This window comes from Blennius ocellaris (genome assembly GCF_963422515.1).
Source record: "Blennius ocellaris genome assembly, chromosome: 23".
Lineage (NCBI taxonomy): Eukaryota > Metazoa > Chordata > Actinopteri > Blenniiformes > Blenniidae > Blennius > Blennius ocellaris.
Genome location: NC_137672.1, coordinates 14,655,924 through 14,680,918, shown reverse-complemented (window position 1 = coordinate 14,680,918; position 24,995 = coordinate 14,655,924). Strand labels below are relative to the sequence as shown.

General features: G+C 41.9%; 1 protein-coding gene across 1 annotated transcript in view; it reads left to right on the top strand.

Moving 5' to 3' along the window:
• slc8a4b (solute carrier family 8 member 4b) overlaps nucleotides 1-24,617 on the top strand; it is a 104,210-nt gene extending 79,593 nt beyond the window's left edge. Inside the window, exons 12-17 of the mRNA XM_080519121.1 lie at nucleotides 7,704-7,810; nucleotides 10,790-10,914; nucleotides 11,463-11,498; nucleotides 12,111-12,210; nucleotides 13,353-13,625; nucleotides 17,737-24,617. Coding sequence (XP_080375247.1) covers nucleotides 7,704-7,810; nucleotides 10,790-10,914; nucleotides 11,463-11,498; nucleotides 12,111-12,210; nucleotides 13,353-13,625; nucleotides 17,737-18,116 — 1,021 coding nt within the window. The 3' untranslated portion in view covers nucleotides 18,117-24,617. The remainder of the gene's footprint in view (nucleotides 1-7,703; nucleotides 7,811-10,789; nucleotides 10,915-11,462; nucleotides 11,499-12,110; nucleotides 12,211-13,352; nucleotides 13,626-17,736) is intronic.
• The last annotated feature ends 378 nt before the right edge of the window (nucleotides 24,618-24,995 follow it).

Genomic DNA, 24,995 nt, shown 5'->3' with positions numbered 1-24,995 from the left:
ATCTCACACAATGATTTCACATTTGCGCGTCTGAAATAATCCAATTACAACTCGGTTCGGAGTTTTGCACATTAGCCTAACACGCTCAAGGCAACATTTGTTTCGCATCACTTTATGAAATGACAACAACATCCAAACAAAACTGCATTCAAATATTTGATTGTTTGATTTTGTATTTGTCCTGATTGTAAATTCCGAATTTGGCACGTCAAGTTTAATTTATGCCTCAAATTATCCACCTGCATAATTGCATTCCAGCTTTTCACACAAAATTCTCCAGTTCTTAATTAACTTTTCACATCGCTTTGTGTTTTTTTTTTTGGCGTCCACCATCGATTTCCTCGGGCAACTTATGTAGTAACTTCAGCTTCCTGGGTGCGTCACTCAAATGTTTTAGGCTCTCTGAACCCAAAAAGTAGCATCTGTATCAGCTTCCCTGCGTAAACAAACACCAGCTGTGCCTACAACTACCGCAGATTAGACAGTTAAGTCCTCCGAATGTTGCGTGACATGATTTCCAAAGCCCCGTTTGACTGTGCGCGGAAAAACTCTGCTAAAGTCGACCAATTTTTATCACATTTGGAGGGCATGTTCGCTTTTTACAGAGCAGGTTCGGCACTAAATCCTCGGAAATAAAACTTTTTTCCCTGTTATAGTCTTTAAATTAAGTGTCTGCCACACTCACCTCTTCTCAGATTGCATCAAATTACTTTAAATTTCCTTCATTTTATCCTTCTATAGCCTCGACTCTTCCGTGTCCACGTCGTCTGCCCTTCTTTCCTCACCCTCAAATCGTCTCCTGCACCCATCCATCTCCGGCTTCCCACGCACATCAGAGACTCAACTTTATTACTCACCACAGCTGGAGACCACTTAGCAGGAGCGAATGTGTGTTCGTTATGCAGTCTCTCATTATGCCCTCCATGATATCGTTAAGGGGGGGTAATATCTTGCCCCTGAAGAGCTTTTGATGTCTCTGACTCTCTTCTGCCGGCTTCCCTCGCACTTGTTTTCTTGTGTTGTTTTTACTCAGATGGGAAGAAGTGAACCAAGGATTTTTTTCTTTTTTCCCAATTTACCTGCTTAAGTAAAAGTGTGTGTGGTTGTGTGAGTGTGAGAGAGAGAGACAGATAAAGAGAGAAATGATCTGACCAGCTCACATCTCTTCTGTGTTGTCTAAAAGCTCAACCTTTCTGAATTGTTAGGTGTCTTCACACTGATTTGCTTTGTTTTGAAGTCTTTCCCACACAGTGTGGTTGTCAACAACGTGGAATGTTTTACATTTTCGGACAAAAAAAAAAAAGAAACTTTGTTCATAGAAGATCAGCAATACTATAAACCAAACAACTCCTTTGGTTTGAAGCCATTCGCGTGAACTTAACTCCACACGTGTAACATTATAGAAAGAAAAATATACAGGTTGAAGTGCAGAAGTTAATCAATAAGTTAATCCTGAACAAGAATCAATTTGTGATGCATGTTGCTTTGAAGCATCTCATCCATACCTGATTTATCAGATCTGGTTAGTATTGACATCTCTTCCAACATTACTAGTTAAAAGATATTAAGGCACGTGGAAGTTTCTAGGGAATTGGAAGTGGACCAATTGATCTAAACAAACGTGAACCTGAAAGTGTTGTAACATTACCACAATCTGGTGTGTCTGTCACTTGGACTCAAACGTGCATTGAAATATACAGACACTGTTCAGATGTCCGTTGAAATGGATTAATTCGGTTTGCAATGAAACAAAAGGAACTGATAAAATTTACTAGGAGAAACATCACTGAGAGAAGAGCAGAAGGAAGAATGAGCAATTTCCACCACATTTACAATGACAAACACATTTTATAGTCTCAAATTACAAGTAGAATAATGGGTAGCTTCACTCTTTAATAGTTTTGAGATTGGATTGCTTCTCAGCCGTACCGAGCAGCATGAATGGAGTCAGTGTATAATGGGGTATTGCCTGCTTTGAATATTAATGCAGAAGAGTATTACAGCAAGTCCTACAAATTTTACTTCCCCAATTAAACCTTTGTGAATGATTTAGGACATCTAAAGTAAAAAACGAAAACTGTAGCAGGCTGATTCCATTTGCAATGTGTTCATCTCGTTTCCTCTTCATTGAGCTCCAACAGTGATGGTCAAGGAGTTTGAAGTTTTACTCTGCAGTATTTCTATCATCTTGAGCATAGTGCGTCAGGGCAATTTTCCCCTTGTGCATGCGTGTGTGTGTGAAGGACAGATTTAGAGGTTCCATCAGATTGAGGAACAATAAACTGAAATTTGAGGATAAATCAACCTCACTCAAGAAAATGAGTTGTTAGCTGAAGGAGTTTGATGCTCTCTCTCGCTCTGAAAAGTGCGGCGCGCCGTTTCTTATAGCCTGACACCTACACGTATGCGCACACGGGCACACACACACACACACACACACACACACACACACACACACACACACACACACACACACACACACACACACACACACACACACACACACACACACACACACACACACACACACACACACACACACAATAGCTGCAAATCAAAAGAGGAACTGGAGCCAGAAGAAAATGGAAGGAGATGGAGACAAAGATATAAGGAGAGGTTTTGTCCATTAAGTAATGCAATGAGGTCTCAGCTAATCAAATCAAACGGTCGCACAGTCATTCACTCCCAGAAAAACTTTGGAGTGACACACACACACACACACACACACACACACACACGCACACACACACACACACGCACACACACACACACACACACACACACACACACACACACACACACACACACACACACACACACACTCACACACACAAACAAACAAACACACACAGATATAAAAACTTACCCAGTTGATTTACAGCTCCCATAATTCTGTTTGTGGGCTTTTCAATCAACAATACCTTTTCTTGACCTTTTTTCACTCTATCACTTTTTTTTTTTTTTCCTCCCTCGGTCTCTATTTCTGGCAGTGGGAGCTCTCTGCTCAGTGAACCTGGGATTCACTTTGTGCGTCTGCGTCTCGTGTCAGTCCGTTGACAGGCCGGGGCGCTGAGGCTACTGTCTGACAGAGGAACTTTCTGGGGAGCAGGTGTCAAAAAGTAACAAGGTAGAAATACAGACAGAAGACGGGAGCATGGGGGGAATAGAGGGAAGAGGGGGGGACGAGGTGGGAGCGAAACAACATGTTGCATTTGAGATTGTTTGCCAAAGAAAAGCGTTGCATCTCTTCAAGCTGGACCTCACTGCAGGGTGCAAAATACAAACGTAGACCCGGTCAGAGCCCGAAAATCAACTTTATTAGAGAGGAATTCTGCACGAAAAATTGTAGTTAAAACCAGAGGACCAAAAGGAAAAGCAAAGGAGCAGCGCGAAATCCAAAGGGAAAGAGAACATGACAGAATGGAGACGGTAATTCATAAAAGAAGCATGATATGAAGACATAACAGAACTGAACAGGCGAGACTAAACGGACGCGCCAACAAGGACCTTCAGACAGACTGAGACTTTCTTTATAAACTCGGAAGAGATTATCGAGATTGACTTGGACACATCTGACAACCATCAAGGTGAAACACGAGTTGATGGGGAAACGAGGTAGTGGAATGTATAGGGGGATTGTGCTCATGAACACATACATGGAACATGGAACCAGAACATGGTCTTGACCCAGGAACACGTGGCAATGGCCTGACTGACGTTAAATTAAACGAAGGTGATTTGAGCAGACAAAGAGGCGACATAACATACGACCTGATCTAAACACAGACACGACTCGTAATATCAATGAAGGACACGTGAAGGATGACAAGACAACGACGTGACAAGTTCAATTTAGCGTGAGGGAAACCAACCGGACTTCAATCTTCACAGCATTTGTGCCGCTTATATTTTCACACTTTCATGCCCACATAAAGACACACTCCAGACTCTGGATGCGAGACCATCATTTCCCGTCCCCAGACCCGCGTTGTCACTGACTGTCAGGTCACCAGTGCAGCTATTTCCAAGCACTGTTGTATAAAAACAACAGGGGGAGGTATTAGAGGTTCAAACCTCCATACCAGCTGTATTCACATGTATAATTAAGAACTGATGCTGGGACAGACTCTGACCTTCAGTGACTCCACGGAGAGCCGCCTACGAAATGAATGGGCAGGTGAATTTATCACAAGGCACAAGAAGTAAATGGGATGATGTGACCTTATGTGGTAAGAGTCAGTGGAAAATGAGAGCGAGTGTGAGGCGGAGGAGGTGAAGAAGAGGCTAAAACACAAGTAATGGGATGGTGGTGGAGAGACGAGAGAGCACAGATGGGAGTGATACTACGGCCAGTGCCGACTGTGAATAATGGAGGTGCTGCAGTCAGCGTATGTGCGAACATGTGTGTCGTCTGCGCCGTGCAAATTGGCTCGATTAATGCATACTGCGTTCCACGCTCTCCCCCAGGTGTTTAGCGGTAACGTGTTTTTTCATGTTTGCGTACGTTGTCTGTGCGTGAACTTGTGTATATGTTTTAGTGTGTGTGCATGTGTGTGTGTATCACCACTGACGCATGAACCCATGTGGGGGTGGCTGCCTGTCTGCTCAAAACAAACCGCAATCTGTGCGGAGTATTTCATGTAAAACATGATGTATGTTTGTCTATACGTGCATTGCTTGTGTTTAACCCCCCCCACGAGTGAACTCGATGTGTGTGCTGAGTCGTAGCCTCACACATCTCAGCAGAGTCGGTTCATTACTCATACTCCGCTTCAAGCCTCTTTCCCTTTCCATCCGTCATCTTCTTTTCCATCTCTTTTTCCTTCTTCTCCATCCCGCTTCTCCCTTCTTTCCACCTCTGCTTAGAACTCACCTTTGCTTTCACTCGCTTGGCTTCATTGTCATCTTTCTCTGTCTTTAGTGTTTAATGTTGCGTTTCTCCATATTTTCCCTTTAAGGCACCACATTGCATCCGTTGTAGGATTCCTTGAAACTGTGGCTTTTGGGTTTACAGATAATTAAATTTTTTACCTACATGACTGTGCAAAGAGTATCAGACACAGATAGGGAGAACATGTAAACTCCAGACAGACTCAAAGCTCACTCCGGACTTGAACTGGAGAACTTCTCGCTATGAGGTTGACCATCACAGAGCAACTTCACAGACGTTAATGTCTCCATCTTTCATCAGCCACATTTTTAACTAATGAAAATAAAAAAGTTGGCATGTATAGGTTAGGTCACACTACATGCAGATAATGAGACATTTTATTTCAATTGACATTAAATTATAGAACATGCAACCCCCAGTCCATTCCACCTTCTCTCCTGTAGCGCTCGTATGAATACACTGGCAAACTATTTCTTACTTTTCTTTCACTTCCGACCAAACATTTTCATTTATTTCCAACACCGTTGGCTGCTCAAGCTGATGTGGTGCTGAAAATAGCAAATTCGGCCGGCTTTATCAACTGTTGCTGTGACAGCACATCAATGGAAACAAAGCGTTTCCACTACTGCAGCCTTCCATCACTCCCGTCCGCCTCTCTCTATCCTCCGCAGGTGTCTTCCTCCCTCCATAACTCTCTCACTCTCCCGTTTTGATCTGTTGAACTGAAGCCTATTTGTGGCATCAGAGCGAACGTGGTTGACAGTGAAGCATATGATGACACAACCAACTGGAAATGAAAGTTCACTCTTCCTCGCTGCCTGTCACATACTGATCGACTGTCGAGTTAAAGATTATCTCTGAGCAAAGCGGGTCTGAAAAACACTATGGACTGAAAACTAAAGTTTCATGTCTACTTTACTTCCCTCTACTGTTGGGTCAGTTTAAGCAGTGTGTCATTTCGCTGACTAAAGGGTGCTGAAAATGTTGTCATTCACATCCAGGCAATCACACAAGGCCACGCTGTGGCAACCCACTGCTCCTGGCAAGTTAACCATAAATAGAATGGGTTAAATACAGACAGGTGTTGCACCCCGGGGATCGATGAAATACACTTCATTTCTTTCTCTCTATTGTTTAAGTGTTTAACATGATGCACCATACTGACTCGGAACAGTCAATACCCACGATGCACAAGCACAGCCATGCTGGGCCTCCTTTGTAAAGTCTCGTTACCTTTGTGTGTGTGTGTGAATCTGACTGCGTGTGGTATCCTGCCAGAGACTAGTGACCTTTCTTGGATGAGATGGGCTTGAACTCCGCACAACCTCGAGTGTGATAAATGGCTTCCAGACAATGAATCCGTTAAGTTGTGCTGATCTTTGATCCATCCACACAGAGGGCTTCACATCACAATATATAAACCGAGCCCATGTATGACGGGACCAGATAAAGGGCAATGGCTAAAAATCTACCTTTGAGATATTTGAGTGGGACGGCTGATATTTGCTTCATTCGTTTACAACAAACAGAGGACAGTCTGCCATTGAGGCCGTGACCTCATTACCTCCTCATTGGCTCTATTTGCACAGAGGACAGGAGGCATGAGTAAATACTTACTAATGACAGTGTGCAGGTGGAGTCTTGGGTGAAGGTGTGGCTGCAGGAAGAAATATCCTTTATTTGCTATTTCCAAAATGCACCTTCGTGTTTGTCGAAGCAAGTCAGCAAAACAAGACAGTATTTTTAAATCAGGATGTTTATAGTTCTGGTGGTTCGAGCAAACAAAATTCTGCAGAGTCCAGCCGAAAGCCACAAACAGAACAGTCAATCATGTGGTCATATAGTCCAAATACTCCACTTTGTTGTCCAGTTCATGTTGTACATCTGCCAGTTGGGTGAACAAAACACAGTCCGTCTCATAAACTAGCTTGTCCAGCGTAGATATATCTGTGCCCGCTGTTCCTCCAGACTCAGCAGTAGGAAGTTCAGCATGAACAGATTTAGGAGGCTACATCTGGCCATTGGTGTGGAGAATGAAGGATGTTGTTTACTTTACTGCCTAAAACTCCATGTTTATTCGCACAGGACTAAATTGCGTCGTTAATTATCCCCTCAGTCACGCCGCAGTTTTATGAAAGCTACTAAAACAATATTGTATTGCGACGATGTTTATCTACGCTCACAGATCTGTTAAAAACACATCCCTTCTGCGTTTTGGTTTGCTGGGTTTTATCTCCCATCGTGTGCACGCCGCTATTCTGGAACAGGACACGTTTCCCTTTTTTCCAATTTAGTTGTTAAGCTCCGATTGCTTCGCTCGACACCTCAAAACTCTTTGCGCTGCATTTTCGGGTTTTCCTCTGGGTGCCCCTAATTGAAAACGTCTCAGCGGCGGCTGCTCTGTGCATCGCATCACTGTCAGCTGGAGAATTATTCTATCTGGGCCTGGGGGAACGTTTGTAGTCTCATATAATGTGACAGTAGGTAACATTAACCTGGCCTCCAGCACTTACTGTATAGTCACATGGGCTCCTCATCTTCCCCTATCGGAGATGTCTGAGAAAAGAAGAGGGTAATCATATTTACTTTTGCTTTCCAGATATATTTGCACTAATGAGGGATCCTTATGTTGCTGTATTGTCAGTTTTTAGCACATAGACGACCTCCTGTCGGGCACGAGCCTCACAGGATGAAACTTTCTGACTTTTAGAAGACTCCGCAACCTCTCACTAAGAGGGAGAACATAAAGCTGAAAGGGTAATTATGTGAAATGAATTCAGTGGGTCCCAACCCTCTCCTTTCGCTCTTACAGGAAGATCATCGAGGTGAAAATTATCGACGATGAGGAGTATGAGAAGAACAAGACCTTCACCATCGAGCTGGGGGAGCCAGTTCTGTTAGAGATCGGACAAAAACATGGTGAGTCTGCTTGTTTGCGGAACTTTTTTCTGTGTGTGCGTGATGTGAAGAGGCCTGGAGGAAGAGAAAACCCCACCAACTAAGAGGAGTTATTGAACAGCAGGAATAGTGCATTGTTATACAAATTAAAACCAAGAAATAAATCTAAAAATGTGGACATCTGACGAAGCCCATATTTAAAAGCATTAAAAACATGACAAAAAAAAAAACTGCCTTGTAAAAAGGCAGTAGTCCTATATTCAGATTTGTCTTCTATTTTGAAAATACTGGAACTTCTTCACAGTGTTTGACATTCTTGTCCCCATAAACTCGAAGACACTTACCATCAACATAACGTAAATGTCAGAGAGCCTTTATGCTCAAGTCAGTTTTTCTTTTGTCTTGTTATTTCTTATTTTTAAAGATAGTTGTCAAATACCTCATAACAATGACAGAAAATTCTCCACTTTTTCAAGATCTTTTATTGGAAAATCTTCGAGATTTATGGCAACAGACACACGTTCGGTCTTTGGCAGGTGGCTAAATGCTAAAATTAACCTGGAGCGAATGCAAATATAAAGCTTCTCCTCTCTCTAATTGTATAAAATATATTGTACTACCTGAACAGTTTAAAAGAAGGATCAAAAGAGGTGCTTGGTGTGTGATGTTTCACTTCATTTATACATTGCTTTCTTTTCTCCTTCACAGTCTAATTGCAATTTGCACCATTAAAGGGATAATCTATATGCTTTACGCTGCAAAATATTTCAAACTACTCAACAAGTCTCCGTTGCTAATTCATTCAACGATTTTGTCCAATCAAGCTTCTTCTCATCCTTTTCTCTGTTAATACTGTGGCTTTGCTTTGGGGATGGCTCGAATCGATCGCCATCTGATTCCCTCAAGGAACCTTGTGACTATATTATGTATATAAGAGTCAGCCTCAGTTGTACGTTATGGTCAAGAGTAAACAACAGGCTAAAGTTGGTATTTTGAGCATGTCAGGAATCTCTGAGATCAACAAGTGGACGTTTATAAGGAGTGTTCTGGTGACTGAGGTTCCCCCTGAGACTCATTGTCGAGATCTGTAATAAGCTTGGGAATGAGCTGGAGTACGTGACATGTAATACTCCATAGTCCCAGTGAAAAGCTGTGTTGTTTTCAGTGTCGACCATTAGTGGGTGCTGTATTTCTGCAACGAAATCACCGACAGTACGACGTAAACAATAAAGAAACAGGACCTGGATTCCTTCATTGTTGCTGTCGATCTACTTGCATAGCGTACAGAGCATTTCCAAATAGTTGCACTTAACTGATTAAAAAAAAAAACTTCAGTGACTCCAAAAACATTTTGCCAAAACGTATTGAATGTTTGCCGTTGTCATCCGAAAACGTTATGTAAACAGGGCCGCTCACCGCTGCACCGCAATGCAGCAGCTTTTAACAGAAACATCAGAATGAAATGAAGTTGAAACTTCTTTAAAGGCAAAATCTCTTCTTTTTTTTCATCGATGTCCCAGGTAACATGTGTGTACAACATGGAAATAATCCCAATGTTTCCATTTGTGAATAATAGCAGATTTCTCTTCAGTGTCCTTCCAAATTAGAAAGACCAACTTCGGTCCACAGTCTTAATTTGAAGCCAGAGTCTCTTTAATCGTTCTCTTTCGACACACAAGGACTCTGCTGGTGGAGCAGAGATCCACAGTCTAGATGTCGGATATGAAGATCCAACAGCCCAGGGCGTGTTTCCCCACATGGAGAAATAATTGACTTTCAAATGCTGTTACAGGCAACGTATAATGGCGTTTACACACACACACACATATGGTATCACATACTGTTAACAGCTTTTCAATTATAGCAGCCTGTATTAACAACGGCTAGTGTACGTGAAGGCAGAGCGAAGGCACATATGGATGGATGAGAGGGGGAGAACGGTGCCATGTATGGTGATTGGAAGACAGAATGGCTGGGAAGAAATGTAAATTGCTCTTAGTTATTCATAGTTGTATTAACACGCAGTGCTCGACAGATTGGATTTCCCATGTGGCTCATCTATGTTTAAATATTACCATATACATTGTCAGTTGTCGCTGATTGCACACATTTCATGTCACGAGACCTCAGTATTAGAGTACTCTGCTTTGGACAAATTAATGAAATAAGATTTCAATCAATTGGTGTGTAACCTGTAATTTAAGGATAATAGCATGACGGCTCCTGTATTATCACTAAGTTTGAGGTTACGTGCAATTAAGCGCAACAAGGAATGTTTTATGTCAAGATCTGTGTCTGCAGTGAATAATTACCCCGGCCAAGTGAAGGAAATTATTTGTAGATTTGTATTTATTTTCTTCTATATGACAGACAGATATGAAATAGTAACGGTAACAGCAGGCATCTCAATACTGAATCAGGTCACTGCCTAAGTCCAGTTGACCTGATTCAATTTGCATTAAGCTGAATGATCACAGGTTTTTATTATTATATATTTTCACATGACTGTGAATTGGGTAAAGTGTATTATCAGATATACTATTTCAAAAAAAGGAAAAAAATAAAAAAAAGCTGGCTTAACGTCAGATGAGGTAAACCCGATGGCGGTCTCCGGGGAGTTGTCATCTGAAATGCAAAGGATGTTCAACACAATCTTTTGCATTAGTCAAAGCAGCAGTGTACTTCTGAGTGGCTTGTAATGAATTTTTGAAAACAGTGTGAGCCCAACTCTCAGTTTCAACTTTGTAATAAAGCTCTTATCCGTAGCCTGGAATAAAGACACGCTTGCTGCAGATAAGTATGAAACTGTCTGAGGTAATGGGGGGGGGTGGTCTGGTTCTGTTTCTGTCGTATTGTTGCGAGAGATTACGACAAAGAACAAAGAAACAGTAATAACGACGTGTCAAAACACAAGTGGAATGCATCTGGGGGGGACATTAACCGCAGCGATGAATACGTAAAACTGTACAACTAATGGTCCATTTGTCTACGATCGTGCAGGAGACTCCAATGAGAACAAGCCCTTGGTGGGAGCGGAGGAAGAAGAAGTGGCCAAGATGGGCTGTCCCAGCCTGGGGGAGCACACGCAGGTGGAGGTGATCATCGAGGAGTCCTACGAGTTCAAGGTAAGTGTGTGTTTGTGCCTTTGTCATGTATCAATACCAGTGATTGACCATCACATGACCACAAGACCTGAGCTGCTAAATGTACGTGTTGCGTTCGGGAGCCAGGAGAGAGTTATTATGTCTCATTTAGAGTCGAGCGCAAATATGATGTGGCATGTTTTGGATAGAATTATAAATCACTTGTTCTGGTTGTGGAGTTGCAGACTCCCGGGACTCCCTTCTTGTTATTTCAGTACCTGAGGAAGACAACAAATATGTGAGAATATGTGCGCTGCCAACTCAATTCAGCACAGATCAGGTTTTTCAAATAAGAAAAGAGCTGGTCGATCATTCATCCAGGGAAACAAAACTAAAACTGCTATCAATTGTAATTTAGCCATGCAGATGAGTTGTGTGCAGCAAAAGCAACATTAGAAGTGTCTGTCGTTTTTTTATTCTTTGATTCTATTTGTTCATAGATTTCAATTGCTCATTTGCCCATTTGTGTCATCTTGTTGTGTGTGTGTGCGTATGTGTGTGTGTGTGTCCTCTCATGTGCATGTATGCAGCGTGCTGTCAATACACTTATTCGGCGCAAGAGACAGGTTATCTATCTTTCTTATGCATGCAATACTTCTGTCCTCTGCTGAATAATGCCGATATGTTTCTATGGTGTTTCACCACATCTGCATCTATAAATCCTTAATTCGCTTCCCCCACATTGGGATTCATTTGCGATTCCTCCTTTTGAGACGCCTGGAATACAGCAGGTTTTCTGCTTTATGCCGCAGACGGGACACGGTGCAGGGTCTTCTCAAAGCCCTGCCAGCCGAGTTGCGATAACTACTGCGAAAGTTGCTGGGAGCTGTTTTCCACCAGCGTAGTTTATTATTCCTCTGCCTCGCTGCTTTAAACAGAAAGCTCAACCGGTGTGCTGGAAGGATGTTTTTTTCCTTTCCTCGATTTCATCTATAAAACGTGGCATCACAGCGAGTTTCCTTGCAGCGTAGTACATTAATTAGCTCATCCTATACCTTGAACCTTTTTCACGCGTTCTGATCTACTGTATGTGGGGCTTTAATCAAACGGCTTTAAATCTTCTCTTTTCTTCTTTTCTGTGAATTAACAACTTTTTTCCTCCTGACTTGTGTGTCCTTGCATGTTTGCTCCTGTGTGTTTGCGTGCACGTGCGTTATTGTGTGCGCGTGTGTGTGTAGAGTACAGTAGATAAGCTGATCAAGAAGACAAACCTTGCCTTGGTGGTGGGAAGCAGCAGCTGGAGGGAGCAGTTTGTCAGTGCTGTTACTGTTAGTGCAGGTAACACACACTCACACACACACTCACACACACACTCACACACACTCACCCAGGGCAAAATACATCACTTTGATTTATCAACAGTGGTTACGGGCGACTTAATTTTTGAAAGGATGGAAGATGAAAAACAGTTTGTGTCAGCATTTCCTTATGCATTTATTTTAAACTATTCATACCCATCTGGTTTTCAAGGGAAAGGTCTGACATTTTAGGATGAAGTGTTTATCTTTGTTCTGAGAATCACATCAGAAGAATGGTGCAACTCGAATATCTGTAATCAAAATATGAAGCGACCACCCATGGCCTGCCGGCATAACTTAGCATAATCACGGGGCCAAAAAAATACTAAAAAAAACAACAAAAAAGCAAACCTGACTCTGTCCAAGGATGTTTGTATAAAGTTTAAACCTTCCCTGTGGTGTATTTTGAAAGTTGAATCCAAATCTAAAAAGAACTGTTCAAGCAGCAACTTTTTGATAAAAACAGGCATGTACTTTTTCACGTTTGTTTCGTTTCTCCAATTTAAATGAAGAAAAATTACTGAATTATGTAATATTGTCATACATTTCCATCACATTATGTAATAATGCCGCATTTTGTAATAACTTGTTACAAATTGCAACAGTTATTACAAAATGTGGCTGTTGCGCACATTTTTAAGAAAATTTCATAATTTGGTGCATTGTGTAATAAACTTTGTCCTTTTTCCATATACATGGTTCTATGTTTAATAATTAGGGAACATTTCATTTCTCCAGCTGAATTAACATTATTTGTCAGCCTGTGATTTGCATTTTGTAATAACTGTTGCAATATGTTGCAAATTATTACAAAATGTGGCACATTAATACAAAATTATTACGTAATGAGGTGAAAATGTATTACAATGTTAGCTATTGCACCATAATTACATAATGCGGTGCTACAAGGCTTCTTGCCAAGTATTTTGTTGTATTTATGCAAAGCTATATTAAAAAAAAAACTATATTTTGCATCATTTGGCAGCCTTCGATTTCTCATGTAATAATGTCTGAATCAACATTTACGCAGTATTTACGGAGATGTTTAAATACCAGTGTTTGCGTCTCAGTCTCGTGTCTCTTTTCCTAATTGGGCCGTGTCTCGTTTCCCGCCGCCTGCAGGCGACGACGACGAGGAGGAGAGCGGCGAGGAGCGCCTGCCGTCGTGCTTCGACTACATCATGCACTTCCTCACCGTCTTCTGGAAGGTGCTGTTTGCCTTCGTCCCGCCCACAGAGTACTGGAACGGCTGGGCCTGCTTCATCGTCTCCATATCGCTCATCGGCGTCCTCACGGCCGTCACCGGCGACCTGGCGTCCCACTTCGGGTGCACGATAGGACTGAAGGACTCGGTGACGGCGGTGGTCTTCGTGGCGTTGGGAACTTCAGTGCCAGGTGAGGCGGAGTACAAAGTAATTTGCATAATATTATGAGAAACAGAATTGAGCAGCCGGTGTGATTTTTCACCGACTTCCACTGTGACCCACATAAAAAAGAAATAATAATAATTAAAAATGGATTCCCACTGCTTGGTGTCACTCTACAGAACAAATACTTCAGTATTCATACATAACACTTGTGTTGACTGGAGATGAAATGAGCTGCGTTGTTTTCCTCCCAAAGTTCGGCTGTGGCAAACATGCGAACGAACAAATAAAGAGACTGACTGATCCTCCTCCATCTGATTTCAATGGCAGCTGTGCTCATATACACGGACTGGAAATCAAAATTGGATTGTAAAGCCCTCGTCTCCATCACAGCCTTCAGCCCGGGCCTGTCTGCTGCGCCTGGAGGCGACGCGTCGTCCCAGGGCTTTAATTCAATTCCCCTCCCCGCTCCTCTCGCCAGCCACTTTACAGTTGCCTCCTCCAGATGATTTATAGAAACAGCTCCTCTGCGAGGCGATAACTTCGATGGCTCGCTGCGAGATTTCCAGAAACTAGTGCTGCGTTGATTGAAAGCTGTGAATGTGGGTTTGATATCCATCAGAGGCTCGTTTCTCCCACAAACGCGTGATCGTTAATGCAAATGTTCTAAATCTCAGTCCATTCTCCTGAAATTCGTGTCTCTCTCTCTCTCTGTGCCCCCGTCACCCTCGCACGTCCCGCCCCAGCTCCACTCTTTATTCGTTACCTTCTGTCCCCTTCCTATTGAATGTTGTGTTTTTTCTTATTGTGCCATCCATCATTTTGACCCCTGTGCACTGCTGTGCTCAGGTGTGCCTGTGTGAAAATGCACTTAGTTGTTTGTTTGTAAAAAAATGTTCTCCCGTTGAGGTGATGCAACTTAACATGCTGTGAGTCCAGCAGGTCATTATAACTTCCAATGGGAGTGTGTGTGTGTGTGTGTGTGTGTGTGTGTGTGTGTGTGTGTGTGTGTGTGTGTGTGTGTGTGTGTGTGTGTGTGTGTGTGTGTGTGTGTGTGTGTGTGTGTGTGTGTGTGTGTGTGTGTGTGTGTCTGTGAGGGTGATCGCTATAACTGGTTGGAAGCACTCCTCCTCCTCCTCCTCCTCCTCCTCCTCCTCCTCCTCCTCCTTCTCACTCTAAATTCATGAAAGCATTTCTGCATTATTACATCAGAGACACACTCGAGGATTATCTGCCCAATTTATACACAATTTCACGGAATTCAGGCAATTAGCAGGCCAGCGTTTATAGAAAGCTCGCAACCTGCCTGTTTGAGACTTGTGCGGAGGCTCATTTGTAACCGTCTGAGTAGGTTTAACAGCAAATGGTGTTTGATGGCGACGCTGAACAAGTCCAGCAAAGTTCACAGATCACAATCTTGAGTTGAAAGTCTTTAGCTTCCAGTTTATCTCTACATTAACTGAGATTCAAGGGTTTCGATCGGATTGCGTCAGGCATATTGAATGAGCGCTGTCATTTCTTTTCAATCCAGTAAATATGTGGTGGTAACGTCTGAGTTTGCAGTTATTAGCAACAAATATGGTTTCACCTTGGAAATAACTTGCAGTTAGGGGTTCATCATTCATTCAGTCTGTCATTATTTGGGGTTGTTTTGACACAAAAACTGAGGCAAGACTTGGATAAGATAGTTATTTGTTGTCACACAGTTACCGTTTAGCTTGATTTAGGAACCAAAATAGATAAATTTTATTATTATCATTAATTTATTGCTTTTTAAAAAATGTGTCTTGAATATGATAACCTTCCAGGATTTTAGAGTTAGGCTTATCTTAATGATAATGAACGTGTTTTGCGGCTCCATTGGGGTCCCTCTGTCAAATTTTTCATGGGACAACTCACTCACTGAGCTCTGTTGCTCATCCCACAAATGCACGATCCTTACTCGACGCATTGAAAAAACAAGTTTATGTATATTTTTGGTGTACCACATGGCTCCAACACTTTTCCCCAGGCCTCAGTCTTCATCCTACTATCTGATAGCGACCTTCTCCCTCTCGTCTCGTGCCTCCTGGTGTACGCTGTCATACCCGTCCAGCATTACGAGGCACTAATGTGAAGCTTCATCACTCATTTTCAGAATTTGCCGTGTCAAAACACACAGTGGGCTTTCATTTTGTGTGCTCTGCCACCAGCAGGGATTATAATTCATCCCTCCATCCCAAAAAAAAAAGAAGTTTGGAGGATAGTTTCTGTATTGGGATATGAATTTCTCCTAATCTCACTGACATTCAAATGAGAACTGAGATCCCTCCTCTCCAGGCTGTCTATAAATAGAAATAAGCCGAGGAGATAGGCGTACAATAACTGGCAGCTGTTCCCTGCCAACCCAGTTGTCGAGTCTCTGCGCTTTTCATCCAATTCCTGCTCGTCTGCTTGTATACACCTACAGCGCTTTGCAGCATTCACCATATCGGGCTTTGCGTGTGATGATAGCAGCAGGCAGCTTTTGGTTTGTCATGTTGTTTCTGAAGAAATTGGATGGAAAGAAAGCAGCCAAGTGACTTACAGGAAACAATACAATTCTGGTCGCTTGCAACGGTTCGGTATACAAACGTGTACACATGTATTTAAATCTTGGTGCTATTTCTTCTATCTGCGGGCTTTTCCAAATCGCTGATTTTCACTCTTTACCGCAATGCTTTTTGTCCTCATGCTCATTATATCCCACCGGGTCGCCGCTGAACGCAACCAGACTCGTCATGATGCTCTTCCTTAATGCCGTTCTTGCACTTTAAGCGTAACTCGCAGTCAAAACAAGCCCGAGAAAAATCTCTTAATTCACATTTAGGAACTTGGCTCTGCGAAAGTGTAACGTACTGTATTTGGCAGCCGCTCAAAACATTTGATCTCCACACTCTGTCCAAGTGTTCTGTAAATTGAATGCATAAATATTCTCCTCGACACAAATTGCCTTGGAGTGCCTGCTAATATTACTCAGCAGCTTGATCTCTCTTCACCTTTTTGCTTCTGTAAGTTACTCCAAGCACGAATGCGCACCTCACGGTTTCAGTTTTGCAACTGGATGTCACCTGAAGCTCATTCCTGTACTCCTGCTCTGCATTATTTAACAGTTTTGTTTTCACCTCAGGTTGATAGTCTCCTTTTATACCTTAAATCCAGCTTGCAACTTTGATTTTCCTTTGCTGTTTGAAGTAATTGCTTACAGCTACGGGAGAATCCTCTGACAAGATCAAGCCGCTGGCAACATGAATCACTAAAATGAAGCGACGGAAAGTTTTAAGTGGTGTTTTTGGGGTATTTTTACTATTCACTGTATTTTAAAGAGCATATTGTGCTTCTAAAGCTTAATTCAAACCTCTCACCACTGTGTAGGACGCAAACTTACAAAAGCAGTTCTATTTTTTATTTTTTATTTTTTTAATGCTGTGCATTAAAGCTGAGTGTTGCTGGACTGTTATGTTATGTCAGTGTATCTTAATAAAATGATCATTCCAATGAGGTTTGAATGAAAACGGGAGCAAGAAGTGGTGCTTGTGCTCTTTTTTTTTTCTTCTCTGCAACTAATTGGAGGAGGTCACAGTTGGCATGAAATCTCCACCCACATTATACATTTTAACTGGATTGCAGGAAATAGAAATACACAAATATGAAAACAGATAACTTCGGTGTTTAACCAGAGCTGACCTCAACGAGGTACTCAAGAGAAATCTGAAACTTTAAACTTAACCTCAAATACATTCAACTGACTTTTTTTTTTTAATCCACCCGAAGACTCTCTCTACGAGATTTTAACCCTTGACGAAATGACCTAAACCCCTAAAAACGTCACTATGTTCTTTAAAAACTGGACCCTTTCGGTCAGACCTAGAGCAGACTGTACTGATACTAAAACATCGGGACTCATCAGTTTTTCCAAGGAATTTCCCCAAGGGGATTAATAAGGTATGATTACTTTTAGTTTTAGTTTTAGTATAAACCAGACACAGATTCTTGGCTCGACCATTCAAGGTCTTTTGAGTGACATTTTTGGTGGAATCAGCGACCAAAATTGATTGATTGAATGTGAGACGGTTCAGGAAAGTGACTGTTGAAACCTTCCTCCTGTGTCTCCCCTCCAGACACGTTTGCCAGTAAGGTCGCCGCCATCCAGGACCAGTACGCCGACGCCTCCATCGGCAACGTCACCGGCTCCAACGCCGTCAACGTTTTCCTGGGGATCGGCGTGGCGTGGACCATCGCCGCCGTCGCCTGGCGCTCCAAGGGCAAGCCTTTCAAGGTGGACCCGGGGAACCTGGCCTTCTCCGTCACCCTCTTCACCATCCTGGCCATGGTGGTCGTGCTCACGCTGCTGTACCGGCGGCGGGCCGGGGTGGCCGGCGGCGAGCTGGGCGGCCCACGGACTTGCAAGTTGATCACGTCGCTGCTGTTCGTCTCGCTGTGGCTGATTTACATCATGCTGGCTTCAATGGAGGCCTACTGCCATCTACCAACGTTATAAGTGGAGAGGAGGGAGCGAGGCCTACTGCCACAATGGAGAGAGAAAGAGAGACAGAGAGAGAGAGAGAGAGAGGGGGGGGAGTCTGCCGAGGGGAATTAAAACACAGGAGAGGCAAAGTAAGAAGGACTCACTCAACTTTTGTTGGAGGTGAGTGAGAAATGCTTTTTATTCTAACCATATTTTAGTGGTTTTCACCTGAGAAGAGGGCAAATCTTCATGAAACCTTTCGAACTGATGTCAGAACAGTTATTTTTATCGCCTCTTTTAACGCCGGATGAACCTCCACTCTGGAATTTTGGGATGCACTCAAAGTAAGTTGAAAAATCATTAAGATACAGCGTTCATGGATGATAAAATCTCGGAGCAGTTTCAAACCAGAAGGGGGGAAAAAAAGTACTTTGCAGGCCTTTTGAGGGAAAAAGTAAAAACTAGAAGGTTGAAATTGAAAGGGGAAGGACTGGTGGCAGTAATGAAGTGTGTGAAGTGTGTCATGCGTAGTGTTTCTGAAGAGTGTAAATAAAGAAGAAGACGGAAGGTGAGAAAAGGAGCAGGAATCTCCCGCAGTCACTCTTCACTTCCTCTCTCTCTCTCTCGCTCTTCATCATGATGATGATGATAGCAGGTCCTCCCATCGTTACCTATGAACTATAATGCTATCAAGTGACTTATCACTTCTAACTCCTCACACACACACAAACACGTGCACAAACATACACACACACACACACACACACACACACACGCACACACACACTGAGGCCCTCAGGTGATTCTGCAATAGAGGACCATGCACCAACTTGCAGGCAAGATAAAAACTGACCTTTTTTCTTCTTTTTATTACGTTTTTCCTTAATGAATACACTGTGCAAAACCTTAACCCTTACAACACACACACACACACACATACACATACACTTGCACATACACACACACACACACAAACAACTATCTTCAGTCCCTCCCTCTTGCCTTACTTTGACCTCCCCTGTAGGAATAGTCTTAAAGTTGTGATAATGCAACGCTGTAGTCGCCAGAAACCAACTCTCTTTTAAATCGAGCCAATCCCCAAGTCCTTCTCCAGAAACCTTCATACCCCCCAACCCCACCCACCCCACCCTGCCCCAACAACACACACTTTTTTTTCTCCTAAATTTTTAATGGCGTCAAGTGTTGTTGATGTTGTCACCGTGCAATTGTAAAAAAAAAAAAAATAAGAAGAAAAACAACAGCATCAAAAAAATAAAAAAGTTCTATGAATACAGGATGGAGAGATTAAAGACGAAGAAAGTTGTACACGCTGGATGTGAATGAAGATTAAGACGTTGGATTTAGCTCCTGGAACAAATCTGTGCAAAGAGGGCGTTAAGAACCTGTGATGATCCAGCGTGCAGAAGCAGTGCAGGAGCCGTTGTGCACCATATGTCAGTGGGGTGCACCGTTTACACTCTGAACTGTTGGGAAAATGTGAACAACAAGGAGCCAAGCGGGGATTCCTGCAATGCCAAGAAACAACGACACACTGAAGGAGTGGCTGGAGGATTGTAGGACGAAGAGGACGGTGTCGTTGGAGACAAAACGAAACGACAACCACACCGGGTGTTTATAGTTGTACATGAGGACCTGCGATACTTTTAGAGATGTTTGTGAGAAAATACAAAATGTATTTAAGTAGTGTTAAAAAAGAATCTATTGCTTTGGGAGGAAATGAGAAAGATTTGCGTTATATACATATATATATATATATATATATATATATTTATATATATATAAAAAATTTCAAGGTATTTCAAGGGTGAAATATTGAACGTGTCAGAAAGGGGACCGGGATGGAAAAACGTATGGCAGCTCTGAAATATCACTTGACTGTTCTGCACCAGTTGGAACAATTCTTGATACGCGACACAAAAAAAAAAAAAAAAACCAAACAAAAAAATTGTCTCTGTTATCCAAAGATTTGACGTCGTCACAGTTCATTCGATAAGATAATTGTTCATTTTTTTTTCAGTGTGCAGTTTTACCTTGCAGGTATTGTGCAAATCTCATTAGCTGCCATTTAGTTAGTGCAACAAACTGGCAAAATGAACTCCGTAAGTGTTGACACTATGACTCAATGTGGTGAAGATCTGCTATGTCTTATGGGTGAAACTGTGCTGTTTATTTAGATTTGTTTTTTTTTTTGTTTTTTTATGTGTGAAGTGTTTGTTGACTCAGGCATGGCCAGTGTGAGAGTGATGGTGAGATAGCGCCAAGGTTAGAAATGAGAATACCACTTAATATGTGTAGTCAGTCATTTTTTTTTTTTATTTTGTCATCTGTGTTTGTATGAGAAAGTTTGTGTATTCCCTCCCCCTCCACCCCCCCACGGGCTGAACTGAACGACAGAGGGAACAGCATATGGCTTGTCAGTGCAGATTAGTATGAAACGCGTCTCCCTTGTTAGCGGCGGTGTAGAAAGAGAAGGAAGCGGGTGGTTTTTCGCTCATTGTGAAAATCCTCCTAAGAGAAAACAGTAATTTGGCTTTGTTTTTTTGTTTTTTTGTTATCACACAGTTCACCGGGAGAGAAAAAAAGGAGGGGACTGAAAACAACAATTTACCTGCCCACCACTTCTTTTGTTAAATATGAACCAATTACCCAACGCCTGTTGCTCAGACCAGGCGAAGCCTCAGTGCTTTTAAGAAGGAGAGATGGCTTTAAGCTAAAAAAAAATAAAAATGCATATATGTCTTTCTCCCTGAGCTCTAATGGGATGTCTTCATGTCACATCAGTTTTTATTCTCAAAGCAATAAAGTGAAAGCAAGGAAATATTCCAAACAAGGAAGGAAGAGAATATAAAAAGCACCAGCTTGTGTGATTCCCCAGAACAGCTGTTTTTCCCAGCCAGAGGCCTACATTCATTGATAGAAAGAGTTTGGCCAGGTGCCATGTTGATCTCCTTTCAAATTTTCTTGGCCATAAACCGTCTGAACACACCCAGTGAAATTGTCACACTTGCTCTTAATGACTTTTAATTCAAAGGAAATCCATTCACAGGAAGAGCTTGAAATCAAACATACGTGCTATAATGTGTTGCATGTGCAAGTCCCTGAAACGGCGCCGCTCTTTTCTATGCGCAACACCAAATTGCTGCATTGGAAGCAAATGGAAAGCAGCGCCAAGGTCTTCTGAAGTGTAGGCTGGAATAAAATCTGAGTGAAATGTGTGCATCGCATCTGAACCTGAAGCTTACCGACACTTCCACATCTCAACTATCAACAACTCTTCAATTTCTGTTTCTTCAGCCTTTCTTAAAACGTGATTTTAATGCGTCGAAGGTGATCGATAGGTTTCTGACATGACACTCCTTCGTTGAGCCTTCAGGACGCACCCCAGGCCATCACTCTTTCCTCTTTCTGTCTGCTTTTTTTTTTCTTTTTTTTTTTTCTCAATGACTTAAGCTTCCGTAACAGTTACCGGTTTAAGAATGAGTGGGGAGGATAATAGTGCTGCTGACGCCACAGGAACACAAGAATACTGGGCCTGATTTAGAATTGGAGGCTTTTTAAAGATTTCTAAGCCTTGCTGGGGGATAGCTGTGTGTGCGTGCGTGTGTGTGTGTGCGTGTGTGTGTGTGCGTGTATGTGTGTGCTTTTTAAGTGAGTGAAGAGATGCAACAACATTTTTAGTCTTTTGCCTGTTGCTTAGCGACCATCTCTCCGCGAGCCGCTGTCTTCTTGCCTGTTGCTGGTGTGTGTGAGACACTGAGCGTGTGTGTGTGTGCGTGTGTCATTCACTAATATTTTTCACTTTGTTCGTTTCCCCTTCTTCCAGTGAACGTCACATCTCCCTCTATTTATTTTTCCACTCGTGAAACTTCCACACGTGTTCATCTTTTCTACATCCATTGTTGTTGTTGTTGCTTTTTACTTTGTCCCCCCTGTGCCTCCCCATGCATGTGCATCCACTGCGTGTACGTCCCGGTGGGTATATCTGTGCCTTTGTGTGCGAGCGTGCGCGTGGGTCGGTGTACTAAGCTCCTTATAAGGGCTCGCCCTGTGTGTCTGAGTCCCGTATGTTGGATTAATGAATTGGAATGCCAACCTGACCCACACTATAAATGCCTGGAAATTGGATTCCATGTCTGGTGTGTGCATTTATATGTGTGTGTCTGTGTGTAACAGAGAGAGGGAGAGAGAGAGAGAGCGAGAGAGAGAGAGAGAGAGCAGGGAGACTGCAGCTTCTCCAGAAATGTCTGTCATTTAACACTTAACACTGAATGGAATGCAGGTGCTTCTCAAAAAATATCTGAATGTAATTTTTTACCAGAATTTCATTCAGAATTCCATATTTTGAGGACTACTTAGATAAAAACTGAAATGTTTCCAGTATTTTCAGTAATATTACATTATAAGTGAGAAAAATCAACAAGGACACTGAGGACAAAGAAAACAATTATTTTTTTGAATATATATTTTGAATGTTTTGTCAAAATAATAGCAAAACTATAAACTTTTTAGTGAGATGCACCTGTATTAGTCCAACGAAGCCCCGGTACTGATGCTGGGAGATTTCTGCACAATAAAGGGCCGCTTCTCTTCACTGTTTATCGGTCCTTCCTTCAGTCTTCTGCCTGAATGTCAGAACCATTCACAGCATTTATAGGTCATACTATTTGCAGGAATTGACTAAAATTGTAAGTAAGATGACTTTCTTTCCACTGCTTCTTAAAAAAACAATCCCTGCAAATGTTGTAACTGCTTTATGGGGTCCAGTAATGCTACAGAAACGTCCTGTGAAGGAATATTAGAGTTGTCAAATGAAGACTACATGATGCGAATACGTGTTATTGTCTAAGATGGGGCAATTCAACTTTTTTCCAATGTTTCTGGCAAAGAAATGTCTGTCCAGAACGTGCAGAACACTTTCCTTACAGTTATGACATTTAGCATTCACTTGGTCTCAAGTGTGTCCTGCTGCAGATGTGCATCCCCTTCATTCACAGTCTGGTCGCGAGCAAATCCCGTATAATGGAGAGACTTTCTGCCTCTGTTTTGCCGTCTGTATGCAGAAACTTCCCTCTGGTCAGTCACACAGCCTCACGCTCCATCTGTGAATGTGTAACTTGAGACAACTAATGGCAAATATTTGCATTTACAAGGCCGGTCCTGCTGTCGCAGTCCGACATGAAAAGCACGAAGCTCCAAACACATTCAAGAAGTATATTTAAATAATTGGTATCCAGGTGAAGCAGGAGGTTGGCAGTGATGTTAATGCAAATAGCTGCTGTCAGTCAGTTTTCATGATCCTGATGTAGTTTGTTTCTGTATGAATATTTTCTAAACTTGTTTTGTTTTTTTGTTATATGAGGACAAGAGATAAATAAATCTATAAGTAAATAATGTTATGGCTACATAGAGACAAATCATGCAATGTTGGCATTGTTCCATAGTCTCAAAAAGACGTGGAGCATTGTGTGTTTTAAATATTTTGGAGGCTATTCATGGCCTCACACAGCAAAGTGGAACGTTGATCCAATCAGTGGGAGGTGAAGGCTCCGCCCACTTATGAATTCTACCCTCTGATTGGCTGTTTCTCCAGAACAGAATGAACAACGGCCAATCATGCTCCACTTCCTGAGAAATATCATGGTTAAAATGAAAGTTTCAAACTTTTTGAAGTGATAATATTGAGCTGAATGTTACAAAAGTATTGGTTTATGCTATGACCATTTGTTTGTGGTTATATGATATATTTTGTCGTCATTTATCTATCTAACTATTTATTTTATAGCGTCTTCTGTGCTTCTTTCACGAGGCGCTCAGAACATGAAGACACTGTAAATCAGTGGCCCCGCTATTTCCACACAGTGTTGAGGCTCTTGTAAGCTTTAGTAAATGTTGTGGTAATGTTTTTGGAATGAGTTAAGTCTGAACAAATCTGTAAAGACGACATTTTAATGCTTGGCCACTCCATGATTTCAACACATCTCTCGAGCGTGTGTGTGTGTGTGTGTGCATGTGTGTGTGTGTGCATCCATTGATCAGTGTGTTATTTTGTTCTTCTTTTCTCTCCCTTCCCCTCTGTTTGACTCTTACTCTCTCGTACAAGTATTTATTTTCCTTTATTATTCAGTTCTCATGCAGCCCTATTATTTAAGGTCACAAAGTGCTTTTGATATTCTTTGATTTTTGTTTTCCATTCATTTCATTTTCATAATTTTTCTTGTATACGTTTAATTTTCATTGTATTGTGTTGTTTTTGTGATTGGTTTTGTAAAGAAAAAAAAAACATCCAAAAAAAACATCCCTTGGAGAGTAGAACAACATAAGAGTGTGCTCTTTTCCGTGTGTGTGTATGTGCGCGCGTATGTGTGCGTGCATATCAGTCCGTCCAGGAGTGTGTCGATGCATGAATTAAGCTCATTCTGAATACAGTGTTGATGTTGGAAATGTCGTAGTAAAGAGTAAAGTATTTTTAAATGCTTCAATGACATGATATGAAAAATGATTATAGATGTTTACAAAGACCAAACGTTTCTTTTTGTTTTTCTCAAAGATGAAATAAAACTTGACCGGTAAGCGCTTGCAGTGTGTGTGTGTTCTGTTTCTACCATAGAAAGACCACCACTTTGTTCTTTATTCCACGCTATACTGTCAGACATTCATCTGGTTTTATTTTTACACCACTTTATCCAAAGAAGGGTCATGGATGGACAATCCCAGTCAGCCAATGTCGAAACAATTTTAGATAAATTAAATGTGAAAATGTGCTCACAAGTGTCTAACAATACAACAGGAAAAAAACTGAGGCGAGAAATGCATAAATATGGAATAGAGACCCCGAAATAGGAAAAAAACTAACAAACAAACTGATCAGGTATGTCTTGTTCTTATATTCAA